Here is a 16,461-nt window from a genome sequence, read left to right as displayed (position 1 = left end):
CAAAGGCACAGCCCATGTAATACAGGACCAGGGCTATCCTGAGGGCAGGGGAAGGGTGCTGATATAAGAAAAGTAAATAAAGACAAGAAAGCAGCTGCTGCCAGGGAGAGAGGTATCCATGGTTAGGACACAAGGAGGTGAAGCAGAGGGTGTGGAGGGCTACGCGTGTTCAAAGTCTCACTACCTCTATTTAGCATAGTTGGGCAACTGACAATTATGTTCATTTTTACGGAATGCTCCCCTGTCCTGATGAAACCTATCTACAGACATGCATTTTGAAAAAGAGAGCAACAAATACTGTGTCTCCAGCAACAAGCATTGAAACATCTTTCAAGAAACATGCTATACTTTGTGGATTTCCCCCCCCTTCTTATTTTATATATTACTCAAGTTTGCCTTCAGGGAATGGCTTCTAAGAATGAGAAGCATTTAGCAACTTTCAGAATAGTTTTGCTTGCTCTCTCTCTAAACCTAGCTAAACTCCATCATCTATATCGAACTACTGCAAAATAGCTGTATTTATGTTTATAACTTACTGCTACAACTTCCTTCTACTTACTAAGCCATCAGAAGGGTAGTGCAGGTTTGCTAAAACCATTGGCTTCAGGAAAGAGTCAACCAGGAAAGCACTAGTGGAAACTGAGGCCATCATGGAACAAGCTCTTGGAATTGCAGACATTCTCTGCAACTTTCCATCCTCCCAGTCAATTGTGTCAGGATTTCTCTGATTTATTTACTGCAGGCTGCACTAGCATTATGCCATTCTTTGGGCTGGCAACCAGCTCCACAAAGTATGGTTTTGGGGTCAGTATTTTCTGTAGCTGCACAGCTGTGGCAGGTGCTGTGCTACTGCAGATCCAGGCTGGTTCAAGGAGCTGGAAAGTAACACAGGTGGCTGTCACCAGTGGGAGCTCCTATGACATTCGTTTCCATTGTCTAGGACTGGGCAGGTTTGAGATGATTTCAAACTTCTATTCCATAGGATGAAATGAAAGGCAACTCTACTGAGCTTCACAGTATTATCTTCTGGGCAATGCTTTTCTCCTCATGATGTTGCAGGGCCTGGCTGTGACTAAATTCTCTCATCTCAAATGGGGGAACCATCAGGTATTACAGAGCTATGATGCACAATTCTTAAAAGTTATGAACAATAGTTGTCACAGAGGACAAAGTATATTATGAAATAACTCAAAGGAGACATTTCTACTTTCAAATTTGATATCTACATATGGTAAGTAACAATTTATTCACACTGTAACAACTGCTATTATATTTAACAACTGTTGGCTTGGTCTTTTATTAAAATAATTTGTATTTGGCTATGTTTGTGCCTCCCAACACGTAGAAGGTCAAGTTTCACAAACCTCCATTCATGAGAATGCCACCATTAACTCACACTGGTTGACTCAGGAAGGCAAATGTTGTCACCCACCAGAAGCCAGGTAAAACAGCTTCTCTGCATCCAAAAACGTAATGGGGAAATCCCATTGGCAATCCTTTTCAATTACAGTAATTATAACGAAAGTTACCAAGATCTGCAGAAGTACACGTGAGTATGCTGGTGATGCACTGTGACTTTCCTCAAGCCATCGTGACGCCAATAAACCCTCTCTTCCAACTGCAGAATCCTTAGTGCCTCGCACGGGTGCCATACTGGCATATATTTGTCACCCATGTGAAGCCGCTGCGTGCATGGCCCAAGAACCCTCGCCCGGTCCCCCGCGCCCACCGGTTCCTCCCTACCTGAGCGGCCGGGCGGGTCCCTGACGGGTGGCGGCGGCCTCTCGCTGGGCGGCGGGGGCAGCGGTCCGGAGCGGCCCCCGCCGGGCGCCGGGCACGACCCCAGCGAGATGTTCCTCTGCGGCAGCCGCGGCATCTCGTCGCCGCCGGCGGGGGCGGGCGGGACGGGGGGCGGCCCCGGCCGGCTGGGGGGCGGCGGCGGGGGCGCCGGGGCGCCGAGGGCGGGCCGGGGGGCGGCGGGCACGGGCGGCTTGCTGTTCTGCGGCGGCGGCGGGGGCAGCGGCCCCTCCCGGGCGGCGGACGGCCGGTGCCCGGCGGGGGGCGGCGGCGGCGGCGGCTTGTCCTCCGCCGGCCGGCCCGGGGTGGGCGGCAGCGGCGGCCGGCCCGAGAACGGGGGCATCGCGCCGGGGCCGGGCTGCCGCAGCGGTCCGGCCGACCCCGCGCCCCGGCTGCCCGGGAACGGCGGGGGCGAGGGCCCCAGGCTGGGCTGCCGGGTCACGCCCGGCACCGGCGGCGACCCCCGGTTGTGCAGGCTGGAGGCGATGGGCCGGGGCGTGCTGGGCACCGGCGGCGGCGCCGCCTCGGGCTTGGAGCCGGCGTCGGGTCTGGGCGGCGGCAGGCGGCTCCTCTGCGGGTCGGGGGCGGCGGTCCTTGGCCCCGACGGCGGCCCCGGGAAGCGCGGCGGGCCGCTCGGCGGCGAGAACGGCTTGGCGGCGGCGGAGCGGCCTCCGGGCGGCAGGACGGGCGGGCGGCCTCCCCCGGAGTCTGCGGACACAGGACAGGGGCATGAGCGCCGTCGGAGCGGCACTGCGGTGCCGCACGGGCCGTCCCGAGGCACTGAGAGCGGCTGGGGAGCAGCCCGGCACGGGGCACACCAGCCCTGGGGCTCAGCACCAACCCCGGCACCACTGGGGAACCACTCCAATAGCAGGTTACAGCCCGATATTGCTTATGAGGTACGACTTCAGTGTCCCTAAAGTAACACAAGTGATACAGCCATCACAGCAAGCAATGACACAGGGAGGGAAGAAATGGTAAAGAACAAGTATTGGATACCATCAACCTGAGAGCAAAGAAACGTTAGCTTTTAAATGATCTTTAACAACAACAGTCCGGCAAAAGGCTCTTTTCAGCCCTTTCTAGTAGCGGTTATCTAAGGATGTAGTTGTGCACATCAGGAAGATGGCAGCAGGCCCTGCAGTTGAAGAAGTACTGTTCTGTGATGCCAGGAACTTTTGTGTTAATACAAGTTCCCAAAATAGACTGTGACACAATAGAAAATACCAGGTCCGAGAGCCTGTTTTGTACGTCTGCTGAAAAATTATGTTAGGCTATAAAATATGTAATGTTTGTAACACCCTACAACCCCCATTGCACAGTCCTTCTTCAACAAGCATGAAATCCTCTGTCCTTAAACTTTCAAAACTCACTGGCCCCGGATGTCCTTCTTTTCAAGGGGCATGAGGCTCTTGGCAGCTGTTTTGTCAGCCAGAAGTACAGTGCCTGCCCCAGACAAGCCTCAACTGCAGTGTGTGTACCAGCCAGCTGGGATGCCTCGTGCACTCCCTAAGCGGCAAATCACACTGTTGTAGAGCTGATGCAGATGTACTTTCCATTTGGAAAATAGATCCTTTTTCCTGGTGCACAAGAAAGAATTAGCCTGGATCCTCCTATATTCCCCTCTGGTCCTGCACACCAATAGCTGAGGCAGGACCTAGTCTGCTTGACTGTACTTTGCAAGCAGCAATCCAGCACTGCCAAGATCTTTAGTTTTCATCAATAACTAAGAGGATGGGTGGAAAGGGAGTCCCACCTCTCATAAAACCTCATAGTAAAATAAAACAAGATTCAAGCTGAAAATTACATTTCCTAAGAGTCTAAGATATTTGATGGCTTTTTCAATCCCAGCAGGTAATATGAAGGTTTTAAGCAATATAATTTATTTTTTCACACTGGAACTGCAAGATCTCTCTTACCGGCATCTCGACTTGCAGCAGATCTGAGCTTTGGCATTCCTGCTTGAAAAAGGCCTCCAAGGCCAGGTGGTCCACCGCCACTGAAGCCGCCACCACTGCCACCACCAAAACCCCCACCACTGCCACCGCCACCTCCTCCAAAGCCACCGCCGCCACCTCCACCAGGTCCTTTGGGTTCTATTGGAAAAAAAAAAATCCTCCATGTTAGTGAAGCAAGACTGATCCTGAAAAGTCATCTCGTCCATTAGAGCAATGCTTGCAGCTGGTGAAAAATGGATGAGCTTTCAAAATACACAGGGTTTGGATCATCACAGCTGCCATCACCAACACTATTGCACCGTGGCAGAGGTGGCGTGATAATCATAGCCCCTGTATTTTATTAAGCTATCAATTTCCTTTAGTCTGCTCTGGACTAGAAAGCAGATAAAATTGCTGTGGAGAATTTGGAATTGAGCATGGATGGGACCTCTAGAATATCATGTTGTCTTTGTTAGCATCTTAGTAGCTTCTTTCTGTTTCTTTGTACTTCTGTTCTCTTATCCTTGCCCTCCACTTCTCCATAAGCAGAAACAGGGCAGTCTCATGGAAAATAAGGAAGGAAGGAGGAAGACAGAGGGTCCTTCCTCTTGAAGGTGTGTCTGGTGATCGCTTCTGGGAATGCACCTCTCATTACTGATGATGTTGCAACATCTCTATTTATCAAAACAAAGCTTAGTAGGGAAAGAGATCCCATTTCTGATTACTTTTCTGTAGATTCAGAAATGCAGTGATGGGATCATTAGCTGTTAATGTTTCCAATAGGCAGGAATTATTTTATCAGCTCCCCCCACTTTCTCTCCTGTTTCTCTCTAATGTCAGTATTTCTGCTGTGACAACACTGAGTTGCCAAAAGTAAAATGAAAGTGTTTCCACAACTACCAGTACAGAGAAGAGCCCTATTCAGAGCATCACTGCCAAATGAGCAGGCCCACAGGTTGGGATATCTGTGGAGATCAGTTCTCAGATGATGGGCTACATGGACGAGGATCAATGGCTTCATCTCTTGGAATCTTGATTTCCACAACTTTGGGTTGGCAATAATTTCACTGACTTTACGGTAACTAAAACTTGTGGATCAAAAGCACTTCTAAAAATCCCCCCAAGAAAAAAGGAGGAAGAGTGTGTCCATGGACGCATGTTTCACATTATCCTTCTCAAGCACGTCAGCTCGGTTTGGCTCTGACTCACACAGGGTGTGAACCTCTGGAGAAATGCTGCTACTATGGTTAAGTCTTTCATCATGATTTGTTAATTCATGTAAACAAGATAATAGGCTGCATAATTTTTATCTTACTGTTTACCCCCTCCTTTAATCCCCTCCAGCTCATTACAATAGCTAGAACGTGCAACTTCGCATTCAGAGATAATAAGGGTTTAAAAACTGTAGCTGGCTGATTGCAGGACTGCATCTATTTTTTTAAATTATTTTTATTTGGTCACATTCCTCTTGGCATTTCCTGCTTTCCTCATCATCTTCCTAACAAAATCCAGTCTTTAACTGCATGGCCAAACCTAAACTGAGGTGTACCACATTTGCTAATCAGTCTGTAGAAGTGTCTTCTCTCCTTAGGCAATAAATCCTGTTCCTCTGTCAGAGCGGGACTGTGTTCCTCACACTTCTCCTGTTTCTGGTCTGTCTTCCCAACATTTTTGCTACATGGGCTTTTCCAGCCTCCTCTCAGCACCTACCAAGATGTTCTGTGAGACACAGCAGCAGCATAGATGGATGGAGCCCTTGTTTCCATTCAAGTAAGTGGAGGCACTGCCTTGTGCCACAGTACTGGTGGGCAGGCTGGGCAACAAGGCTCAGCCAAAAAGATAACACCCCTGAGTCACTCCAGGAATGGTAAAACTGCGTGCAGAGTGACACACAGGTGGAGTTGTGGCTTGTGGCTGTGGTTCTGCTTTAAGTGGTACTGAGGCCATTAAAGAGCCAATGGTGTCATGCCAGACACGCATTTATTCTTATATTGTTTATGCAAAAGTAGAGTCTGAAATTCCAATTTATTCTCTGTCCTCTCCTCAGTCCTGATGGGGGTTTTGTTTTCCTGATCTGCTGCAGCTCCTCAGCAGAACTCCTAGTAGGGCTTGCATAGTTTTCTGATATAAGCAAACAAGAAAATAAACTGCTGTATGAGGATAAGCAAACAAATTAACATTCACATTTCATAAGCAGTACTTGATTTCTCAGCTGACTATTCATCCATGATGAACAGAATTTACTTTTATGCGTGCCACTACTGGCACTTTATTCTACCTACAGTTCATCTGATGATAATTTTCTGCATTCAGATATGTAGAACCATTCACACCTATAGATACTGCAACATATAGAATCATACTTACTGTCTAAAATTGGGGCACTTCTGTCATTAGTAACAGTCTTCTTGAGCTTTTTTCCTTTGGTAATATCAGATAATAGAGCATTTCTCCCTGCTTGTTCTGACCTGCTTAGGGATGGCTTTTCAGTATTTGCCTGCAAAATAAAATTAAAAATGAGGAGGCAAAATAAACCTCAACTTCTAGATAAAAGTTCTCTTCAAATACGGTAGTTACTTGAGACTCCAGTTTCAGTTGGAACAGCACTGGAGTGGGTAGCATGCCATGTCTATTTTTGTGAATGATGTTAAAGGTAGTTGGCCTTGTTACTGACTCAAGGCCCCAAACGCTGCTACTATTCTAACCCATACTAATCACCAGAAACTGAATACTTCCATGTGAATTCACATTCTTTAAACTCAAGATTCAGAGTTTCTGATTTTTTAAAGCCAAGGCATATCTATGGCAAATTACATACATAATCTGATTACACAAGAAAACGAGCATTCTCAAAAGTTGTAGTGAAATACAAATTCTAGATAAATCAGAAGAAAGATGGACCTTTATTATTTTAGTTTTGTTAGGAGTATTTAAAAATGGCAATCGCTACTTCTATATATAGACTTCTTCATCTAGATCAAATGAAACCTTTAGATGCATGAGGTTTGTCTCAATGGTCCTCTCTTTTCAGTTTATGTTTCGTTGACACAGTTTTTCAAGGAGTAACAAAAAAACCCCAAACCATACACATACATACACATACATATGCACATATATATGCCTCTTATAGGAAATAGTGGTTTCTGAAAAACTTTCCAACTTATCAGATCAGTGTTACAGAGATTTCCTGAAAGGTAGAGAGAGTTGCCATGGAGGGACGAAGAAGAGAGTCATACTTGGGGTGGAAAATGAGGGAAAGACTCTTCAGAGGCACAGCGCATTCCATCTGTGTAACCGGCTTGGGGTTTGCTCTGAAAGTATCTGAGTACTTTAAAACGGCATTTCAAGAAGCCTCTTCCTTCTTGTCAGTGAGATGACTGACTATTGGGCAGGCAAACATAGCACAAGATTTATTTCAGCTTAGGCTTAAAATTAAATCAGGTCCAATGTAGTTTCACCCACTGTGTCAGCAGTGGATCCTGTGCTCTGATACCCCAAGTTGGTTGAGGGAGCTGTGCTAGCTAAGAACTATCCTTACCGAATTTAAACAATAGGATTGATTTTTTCCAGCTCAGGTCATGTAAGTACTAGAGTAGCAGGTGGGAGTACATGTCTGGAGAAAGTCAAGGGGATACCAAGACTTCAATTTCCCTGACTTAGACAAGCTGTTGTCTCTCCACCAGATCAAACCACCAGTGTGGGAGGGAGAGAAGGATGGAGAATCAGAGTAGACAGTAACATCCATATGAGCACTGGAAAGGAGTGAAAGTGATGGTCTTTCTCACAGGATCAATAATCAACCAAAACCAAAATGTTGGAGAGCTTTCCCCAAATGTCAGTGCATACCCTCATCCACACCTCCCTACCTCTGGACATCCAATGTCACATCCAATGAGACAAGCAGCAGTAGAGAACAGTGCATATGGTACATTTACCTCCTGTAAAACTTACCAAGGCTAGTGTTGGGGGTGGAGGGGGAGCTGGAGGGGGAGGCACAGGCATGGTGGAAGGCTGAGCTCTGTCTGCTCTTGCTAAGAAACCTGCACAGCAAAACACAAACACACAAAACTCAAAGATTAACACATCTTAATAAATAAAGTTCTACTCATCTAAAAAGCATCCTTTATCTTTTACATTTTCTAAGTCTAAATAATATATAAAAAGCACTTCATATTTAATTGTATGGAAACCAGCTGCATCTTTAAAGAAGGGCTCCCTACATAAGCCCCATTGCCATATAAACTCATAGACATACACATCCAGTTTTGCACACTTACACAATCCATGCAATGGAAAAAATGCAGTAACAAATTGTACTCTTTTAATCCAACAATCTTCTTCCCATGGAAGTGCTTCAGGATAGTTCCATAGCTACACCATCAACCCTTGCTTCAAGAAAATATCATACTTTAAGATCCTACTCAGAAAGTCAGATGCTGACCTGTTAAATCCCTTCAGTTGCTAAAAGATTCACACATATGCTGTTATGAGTAGGGTGGAACAGCAGAACTCTAGGACAGACTCATGCTTCTTCCTTTCTCCCTGCTTGCTCTGAAGATTCCATGCTCCATCATCACATGTGAATGCACTTTCGTCCTCCTCAGAGGCAGCACACACAGTCATGCTATGTGCATTTTCCCTGAGGAGAAGAGCAAGTAGGCAGCCCGGCCTCTCAGCTGCAGGCTGCTGCAAAGGGAAAAGCCTGACTGCTAAAGCTTAGCCTTTCACTATATTCGCTACTGGAGACCAGGCTCCCACTTTTCCACACTCCAACCAAAACTTTCAACCTAGGAGGGTCACACCTGGGATGCAGAACTTCATTGAAACAAAAATACAAAACAACAAAAAAAAGAAAGGCCAAGTGTCAAAGACTTTTTTTTTTTTAAGTCACTAGGTCTTTTTGTGGCATTTTGGCACCCAGCTCGCTGAAACTGTGCCTGTTGGGGCTTTGGGGCTTTTCTAATGGTGCTGTGGCATTTCAGTGTGTGCTTTACTCTTTCACCTGAGCTTTCACCTTCTGCTGGCCCATCCACCTGAGCCAGCAATGATTTGCCACCATTTATACAGCGTTTGCACACAACAGGTAAACATAGTGGGAATAGGAATGCGGGTTATTCTCCAGACAACCCCAGGCTGACAGCTGAAGTCCTCAGGGCAGTTATTTACAAGAATACACAGCTTTTACTTTTTTAAGTAACTTATGTGGTTTTTGATGAAACCAAGGGGAAGTGTAACAGCATAGTATCTGTCAAATCAACATCATGCTAGGTACAGTACCCTTTACAGTTTAAATGAACATTAGGAAAAATTGCTGAATGAAACAAAATGGCATTTGCAGTGAGGGTTTGAGGTGAGTCACAACCTACAATGTCTCTAATGGCTCCAACATGATCTATGATGTGTGTGAAAAAAAAAATGGTACAGAAAGTACAGATTTATCTCATCAGATGTTCATGCTCCAAAAGAATTAGAATACAGCTACAAACACCCCCCCCCAAAAAAAAAATTGCTGACCTACCTTCCTCAGAAGAAAGCTTTTCTGAAATAAGACTTTAATAGATTTTGTGTAAAATCTTTAGAGAGGAAAGGGCTTAGAAAGGAGTCAGACTCATCACCCCTAGCTCTGGCTGAATGTCTAGAAAAACCATGGAGTTCGAAGTGGCGTGAGGCACTAGTACTGTCTCTAGTGTTTGCAGGTTTTCTTCTCCCATACTGCAAAAACTGTTTCTCTTTCCGGTTACTGCAAAAGAGTGAGCAGAGCAGAGGGGAAGCTGGCCCATGGACAGACTGACTGACAAAGAGGAAACTGTGTGAAGCCAAGCCTACGCACTGTGCAAATGCACGCATTCGCAAAGTGCTGCAAACAGACCAGCCTGCTCTCATCAGTCCTCTGGTGCATTACTGAGCATCTTAGGGTTTTTCCAGAGAAACAAGTTTCACATTCAGAGGATCTGCTTGAATTCAGTTATATTCCTATCTTCTGTATTTCTAGCTCTCAGTTGTTACATAAGACTCTGCACAAAGCCCGATCCTTTCCTGATCTGCACATTCTAAATCCAATATTTGAAATCTGAAGCCTATTAAAAGCACCAAGACTAATGCTGCTTTGTTCTTCAGCTTCCTGTTTAAAAAAATAGTCAACAGGAAAATTATTTCTTACAGCAGACCACAACCATCCTGTTTCTTAACACAGTCTTTTCACAGCTGCAGTTGTCTCTAGCTTAACTGTGCCATGAGGGTATTTCACCAAGCTTTTAACTACTTCAACTGATTAAAAAGAGCAAGTCTGCTCTCTGCACTGCTTTGCTAAGAGGCCAAAGCAGTCTGGATAATGTACTGGGTTTCTTTGGCACGCCATGTGTCACAGGAAGGTTTCTGGAACAGGCAGAATACAGTTTGGTTTGATATCAGACTTTTAAATGAATCCCTTAAGGCAGCTCAGACCTGAATGCAGCAAGTGAGCCAGGTGGTCTACAAAGCACTTTCTGTAAAATACCATAACTTGTTTACCTCCCTGTCAGTTAAGAGATTGCTTCCTGCATGCTTGGGCTGCTCTGCTCTACTTCTATGTCCTTTTAACTTGTTGTTTTAGATCAGCTTCTTAAGGAATTGGTGGGGATAGAGGGGAAGAAAGGTGATGCTTGAAGCCTGAGTTCTCTAAGGGGAAGCCACTACCCACAGACACATCCAGCTTCTCCAAAACCCTCCCTGCGCAGACAATTTGCAAGGAGGTAATGGGGAGAAAGGCACTAGGTATTCCCTCCTTCTCTATCCCATCTTACATGTACCCATAGTCACTAGCTGCACAGTAGCTAGTATTTCTGATACTAAAGGGCTTTTTCAACAGAATTGAAGTGAAAATTAGGTACACACAGCTGCACAATGGTGAGCTTAGCATTTAGCTACTGCTGAACAAGCCCTGTGGCCCTCAAAGGTAGGCTGGAAAATGGCATTTTGGAAGCACAGGACAAGCTTCTATAATAAGACAAACTCAGGTAGAACTGGATTGAAGTTTAATGCAAGCATCCTGCAGGGTTGTTTACTCATGATGTTCTAGAGCACAGACTTCCTTTAGGGGCCATTAGAAAAGAGAACACATGCTTTGACTCAGAAACCTGCATGCCCATGCAAAAATGTATACTACATACACTTACAGAGCCAGCAAAACACCCCATATTGTCAAATTTTAGTTTAAAACCAGAGTTACAACACCACTCTTACTTTTGTCACTCTGACTCTGCTTCTGCTGATAAAGAAGAGAATTTCAGAAACTCAAGCTGAAACTTCACAGAAAGAAACGGCACCTCTGTCTTTGAAGCTCCAACTCACCCTTGCTGTTTGGTTAGATTCTGTACAATCTATTTTTTTGTCTGACTTATTGTAAGAAAAAAAAAAGAGGCCCTTTGGATTTTAACATTTGATCACTATAAGCTTGTAGGAAGAATAATAATGTTCTGAAGAGATGCAGTGACCTGCTGACTTGCCCCCACAGCACAGGGGGATGAGAAATACCTCTTGGGCTGCAGAACCAAAGCAGCTGAGTCAGCACAATGCTGAACTTGAATTTTGCAGCTGCTTTGTTCATCACTAATTCCCAGGAGCATGGAGATGTCCTAAGATGTTAAGTGTAACTGCAATTAGAGGAAAGCTTTGGTTACTGTCCTACACTTCAGCAATACACTCAGATCATTATTTGCTCTTGGTCAGTGGGAAAGAGCTGAATTTAAGAAATGGGCATTATGTTCAATTGTTAACAGTTGACACTATAAAATACCTGAAATAGTAACTGATCCACCCAATAATAAATTTTATCCACCAAATCTGTTAACAACCAAGTTGATTATAACACTCGGTGTTGCAGGGTGTTAAAAAGGAGCCAGTTGCAAAAGACTGAAGGTGTATTGATACTTGAAAACCCAGGATAGGTGTCCTAGCATATTTTCTAGGCCGCAATGTAAGCCATCACTGCTTTTAAGAGCTGCATGTTAATGTTCTGTCTAGATGAGCACCGGTGGTGCAGCAGAAAGGATTCCGGTAACTAACCCGCACACCTACACTGCAGCATCGGCCACGGAGCCCCAAACACAAAGGTCTGTATTGTGAGCAGGACAGAAGGATTTCCACAGCCGGCAGCAGCGGCAGCAGCTGCTCTCCCGCTGCGCAGCAGGCGCCAGCAGCACCGTGCACACTGCCGGCTCCTCCGAGAGCCAGCCCCGGTCGCCCTGGGCTCTGCTATCGCCGTGAGCAGGCACCCACCGCATCCCCACACCCGCTCTGCACCGCCCCGGACACGACACAGCCCCGGGGCCGGGGCAGCCTCCCTGCACACCCTTCTCGAGGAGGCTGAGCACAGAGCCCGCGTCTGCTGCCTTTGGAGAAAGCCAGCCCAGCCGCCGGCAAACGAGATGCTCCAAAGCTGCCTAAGTAAAGAATACCTGCATAAGAAAGCTCTCATTTTTGCAAACTACCAGGCACACCCGGCAGTCGCTATCAGGAACGATATAAAAATATTGTGATATGCAATAGATAATGATAAAAACTAATTTCATTTAAAAACTAAAATAGACGAGAGAGAAAGCATACATTGCGTACTGCAAAGAGCCTCTTGCTCCTCAGAGTAATATATGAAGAGCAATGAGCAAAACTGTCACTACACTGAATTACATGAAACAGAAATTCTGGGTATTTCAGATTTAATTTGTTATTTCAGAAATTATTTTAGGAGCATTACAAATGCTAAAAAGGAATGTGACCTTTAATGTGGGATGGAGAGTTTGAACAATTAGACTGCAAGTGCACAGTTTGCATCTGGTCAGCCATTAAGAGCTGCTTGAAGGCCCTCCCTCTTAAACATATTGAGTCAGAGGCAGACAGACAGCTCACTGTGGTTAATCATTTCCTGCATGATTAATTTCCATGCAAAAAAAGAGGAAGGAACAAACAACTGTAGAAATAAAATAGAATTGATAAATTTAAGGGGAAAAAACCCTGAAATTGCCAGTTAAAATGCTGATTGCTCCTCTATGCAAAAGGACTCGACTTCCAAACTAGTGTTGATTTGGTTCTTTCAAAATGCATCACTTTCTCCTAATGAAAGAAGGGAAAATTTTTTTTAAAAGTCTGAATTTGAGGCAGTTGGGCTACGTTACCAAGTACTTTAGTAAGGTAGTTCTCAAAACAAAAAGGACAACTAACTGTAAACACATTATAAAGTGGTTGGAAAACCACTTAAAATCAGTTTTATATGGATCATGATAGTTTTTCATGAGTCATTTTTTAACAGAGTACAGAGCTATTAAAGCTTTTTGATAAAAAATGTTACAGTGATGTCATGAAATTTGAGCCACCCTGTTCCCACTTTACTGTGCAGACCCAAGTCATTAGTAAGTCTCTATGTCCCACATTCCACCACCATATTCTCCCAAGGCCAGAGGGGCTGTCTGCACTAAGTCAGTGCAGGAGTGTGGCATGGTGTGAATGAGAACTTCAGAGGTTTCTGAAGGTGCTCCTCCCATGCAACACCATGCCTGTAAATCCCACCTGAAAAAGCCAGGTACTTCTTCTCTTTTTATTAACGTTTCTAAATATAGAGCAACCCATATATAAATATACAGGTAGATGATTTTAAACCCCTAAAGAGTTCAGCAAAGGCACTAAACTGAATTCAGTAGAGCATGAAGCTACTTGAATATACTGAAGAGGAACTCCCTTGCAAGGTGGAAAAAAAAGAATATTTAGAAGACTCTCTGGCCTCACTCACTCACTAGAGGAGTGAAAAGCCTGTCAGACGCTTAAGTAACCTGATGCTATTTTTGAGACACAGGGAATTGCTGTATAAGAACCCTATAGTCACAGGGAGAGCCTGGATTTTCATTCTCCTAACTTGAAGCTGAGGAGGTCTGAAGGAAGAAATGTGTCACCTAAAATGTTATTATCAGTATTTTTGGATCCTTTAACACCACTGACTGGTCTTTTAAGGATGGTTTCTGGGTGAAACAACAATCCTTCTGGTGCAGAGATAACAAGGCTTTGTGGCCTGAGAAAGGACATTTAAAAGGGTGTGAGAATGCAAACTGTCCTATCCTGTCTGGAGGAAGCTGTGATAGCGAAACTTTTCACCCTTAAAACCACTTGCAGGGAACTGGACAGCCAAAAGGGAGACCCACAGAGGAGAAGTGACTTTGGATATCTGAGACCCAGGGAAATTCTGGGGAGCTGCCGCTGCCAGAGAGAGGAAGCCTGCTTTACTGGGGACTTTTCACGTTTCAAAGAAACTCTCTGCAGTACATGAAATGAGTGGTTTGAGTATTACTTTCCACCAGACTGAAATGCCAACCCTTACACAAAATGCCAGGGCAGATTAGGTGCACCAGTGATGGAAAGCTCTTGCCTAGACCCCGAGCCAGAGCTTCCTGTCTCTTTCCACAAACTGCCATCGGAGGGGTGATGGATGATGGGCTTTATTCACACCAGGTGTATAAAGTGGATGAGGTCTGTGTGGTCCCAAAATAGGATTTGGCCCAAGCTGAATGACACACAGGAGGATCTCCCATGGGGAACTGCACCTTTACAAACTCGGCAGTGATCGTCTGGGGGATGCAACACCATCCTGCTGCAGATAGGGAACAAAAAGGAGAGAAGAGGAAAGCAAGAGCCTGGAGGTCTCTGGTAGAAGTGCACGGGGTAGTTCTTGGAGAAGAAACAGATGTAAAGCCCCTATTACAGTGAGCATTTTTTTCAGCCCTACGGAGGCTGCAGAGAGATGATATATTTCTTGTTTTGGTTTGGACATACCCTTTTTAATAAATTGCAGAGTTCTTTTACCTCTTACAGCAGTGTGACTGAGCTATGTGAAGGTGCTGGGGAGCTAGTGATGAGCAGTAAAGATAAATAACAACAATAGGAAACAAAGGATATGACTAGTTAGGAAAAAAGTGTGAGGATGCCGTGAGGTGCTTTCACCTCTTTGTGCATCTTATCCCAGGCATCTGTGCTCTGTCAGCCCTACAGAATCTCCACCTCCCTTCACATCCCAGAGCATCCGGCCAAGAGCAGTGATCCTTCAGGCAGCACTGTCTGCATCTCACACTGGGCAATTCCCCAGAGACCTAAAACCCCCTGAACACTATCAATCTACTTCTTACCATCATAGGAATATAGTAATAAAGCAGGTTACTGTGGGGTGTCAGTGACAAGTGAGCCAACAGACCACTGAGCGAGCACATGATTGCTGGGTGCCAAGCAGTAGTAGCTAGCTGCACCTATGGCCCATGGCTACCTGCATCCATCAAACCTCATCTGTCAAATGCAATCAAGAGTTATATGGCAAAAATCCAGTGGTGCTGCATCCGTGGAAAGTTACAGCTAAGAAATAGGCCACTATAGTGTCAGAATGTTGTTTTAATCCAAGTATTTTAAAAATATTTTTCTTGTCAGTGACATATTTTTCAAGATATGCAGAGGATCATAGGCAATGGCTAGCTTTGGAGAACTTCCCCTAGTCACCAATATAGTCCCTATGTGGAAGAAACAGCAAAGCTTTTGGATAGTTTAAGTGTTTGGATGTTGACTTGAGAAAAGCTGATAACGTAAGAGCAAATACACTATAGCAGAAAGTATCTGACTCACTGAAAACAGAAATTGCTTCCGTCCAGTCCATACTCCTATATTTTCTTTCAGCCAGTGCTTTCAGAGGAGATGTAGAAAAATATTCCTGTCTGCTCAGACTCCGAGAGTCATCTCACATCCCCTGCCACAATGACCTGGCACTGGGAAGCAGGACTTCAGCCCTACAAATGACACTTGGAGCAAAGGCCCTGCACCAGGCACAAGAGGAGGGAATCTCCACAATGTCTTAAAACAGGCACATGTGAGTCATTCCTCAGAAGGAGGCCAGGGCTAAATCCAGCAGAGAAATCTACAGTTACTGTCCTCAGGACAGGAGGACACATCTTGAGACAGTGCAATGTCCTACAGCTCTCCCCCACCCTTTCATGTCAAAAAAAGAAGAGCCCTTCCTAGGACCAACCACTCTGCAAAAAGCCCTATGGCAAAAGGCTTCACCCTCTCTCCCAGGCAGAAGTGATGGTTAAAGGACTGAGCTGTTTGTGCCTGAGCTCTTTTTCAGCTGTCCAGAGTAGAGTTTTGTGCAGCACTCCACCATCCACAGCAGCCTCTAGTCAAGCCGAGTGTTTGAAACAACACACAAGGCTGTGTTATCCCAGGCACACTGCCCAATGCAGCCAACAAGGATTCATCCAGGCTGGAGGCAACCTCAGCATGCAGACCTAAAGAAAGCGACATTTGACTCCTGGTGCTGTGGAGAAGCCACAGGGACAATATACTTTGGGCAATAAGGACCCAGTGTCTCTCTCCAGCTTATTCCCTTGTCTGTTAGTCCTTGTGAACATTTTGTGTTCACAAAATACTGTTCCTAACACGTAGCCCAAGAGCTTTTCTCCAGTGGGGCTGCTTTTTCCAGTGTCTCATTGCTGTAGTAGTGATCACTCAGTGTCATGTGGCTGTTCAGCACTGCATAGCTTTCTCCCCAAAACCTGAGCTGTTTTAAGCTGTAGGAGCTGTTGGTAGGGTGAACAGGCTAGTTCAGAAATTAAGGATTTCTGAGTATTGGCTCCAGCTTATTCAGTCCTAAATCAGAACAAAAATAATTGCATGAAGTTGGAAGAATTCCTTAAGAACAGGACTTTTTCTACCAGCTTATCCCCTC

General features: G+C 45.3%; 1 protein-coding gene across 3 annotated transcripts in view; it reads right to left on the bottom strand.

The window, feature by feature from the left end:
* WIPF1 (WAS/WASL interacting protein family member 1) overlaps positions 1-16,461 on the bottom strand; it is a 78,060-nt gene that overhangs the window by 29,911 nt on the left and 31,688 nt on the right. For all 3 annotated transcript variants that reach the window (XR_004358110.1, XM_032693709.1, XM_032693708.1), the window contains exons 3-6: positions 7,686-7,774; positions 6,102-6,231; positions 3,717-3,893; positions 1,744-2,505 (exon numbers count right to left, since the gene is read on the bottom strand). Coding sequence is in view for 2 of the 3 variants with exons in the window: in XM_032693709.1 (XP_032549600.1) it covers positions 1,744-2,505; positions 3,717-3,893; positions 6,102-6,231; positions 7,686-7,736 (1,120 nt within the window). In the remaining variant the exon portion in view is untranslated. The remainder of the gene's footprint in view (positions 1-1,743; positions 2,506-3,716; positions 3,894-6,101; positions 6,232-7,685; positions 7,775-16,461) is intronic.

The sequence above is a fragment of the Chiroxiphia lanceolata genome, chromosome 7 (genome assembly GCF_009829145.1).
Source record: "Chiroxiphia lanceolata isolate bChiLan1 chromosome 7, bChiLan1.pri, whole genome shotgun sequence".
NCBI classification, from domain to species: domain Eukaryota; kingdom Metazoa; phylum Chordata; class Aves; order Passeriformes; family Pipridae; genus Chiroxiphia; species Chiroxiphia lanceolata.
The sequence above is the reverse complement of the archived record's forward strand: the minus strand, read 5'-3'. Positions and strand labels throughout refer to the sequence as shown.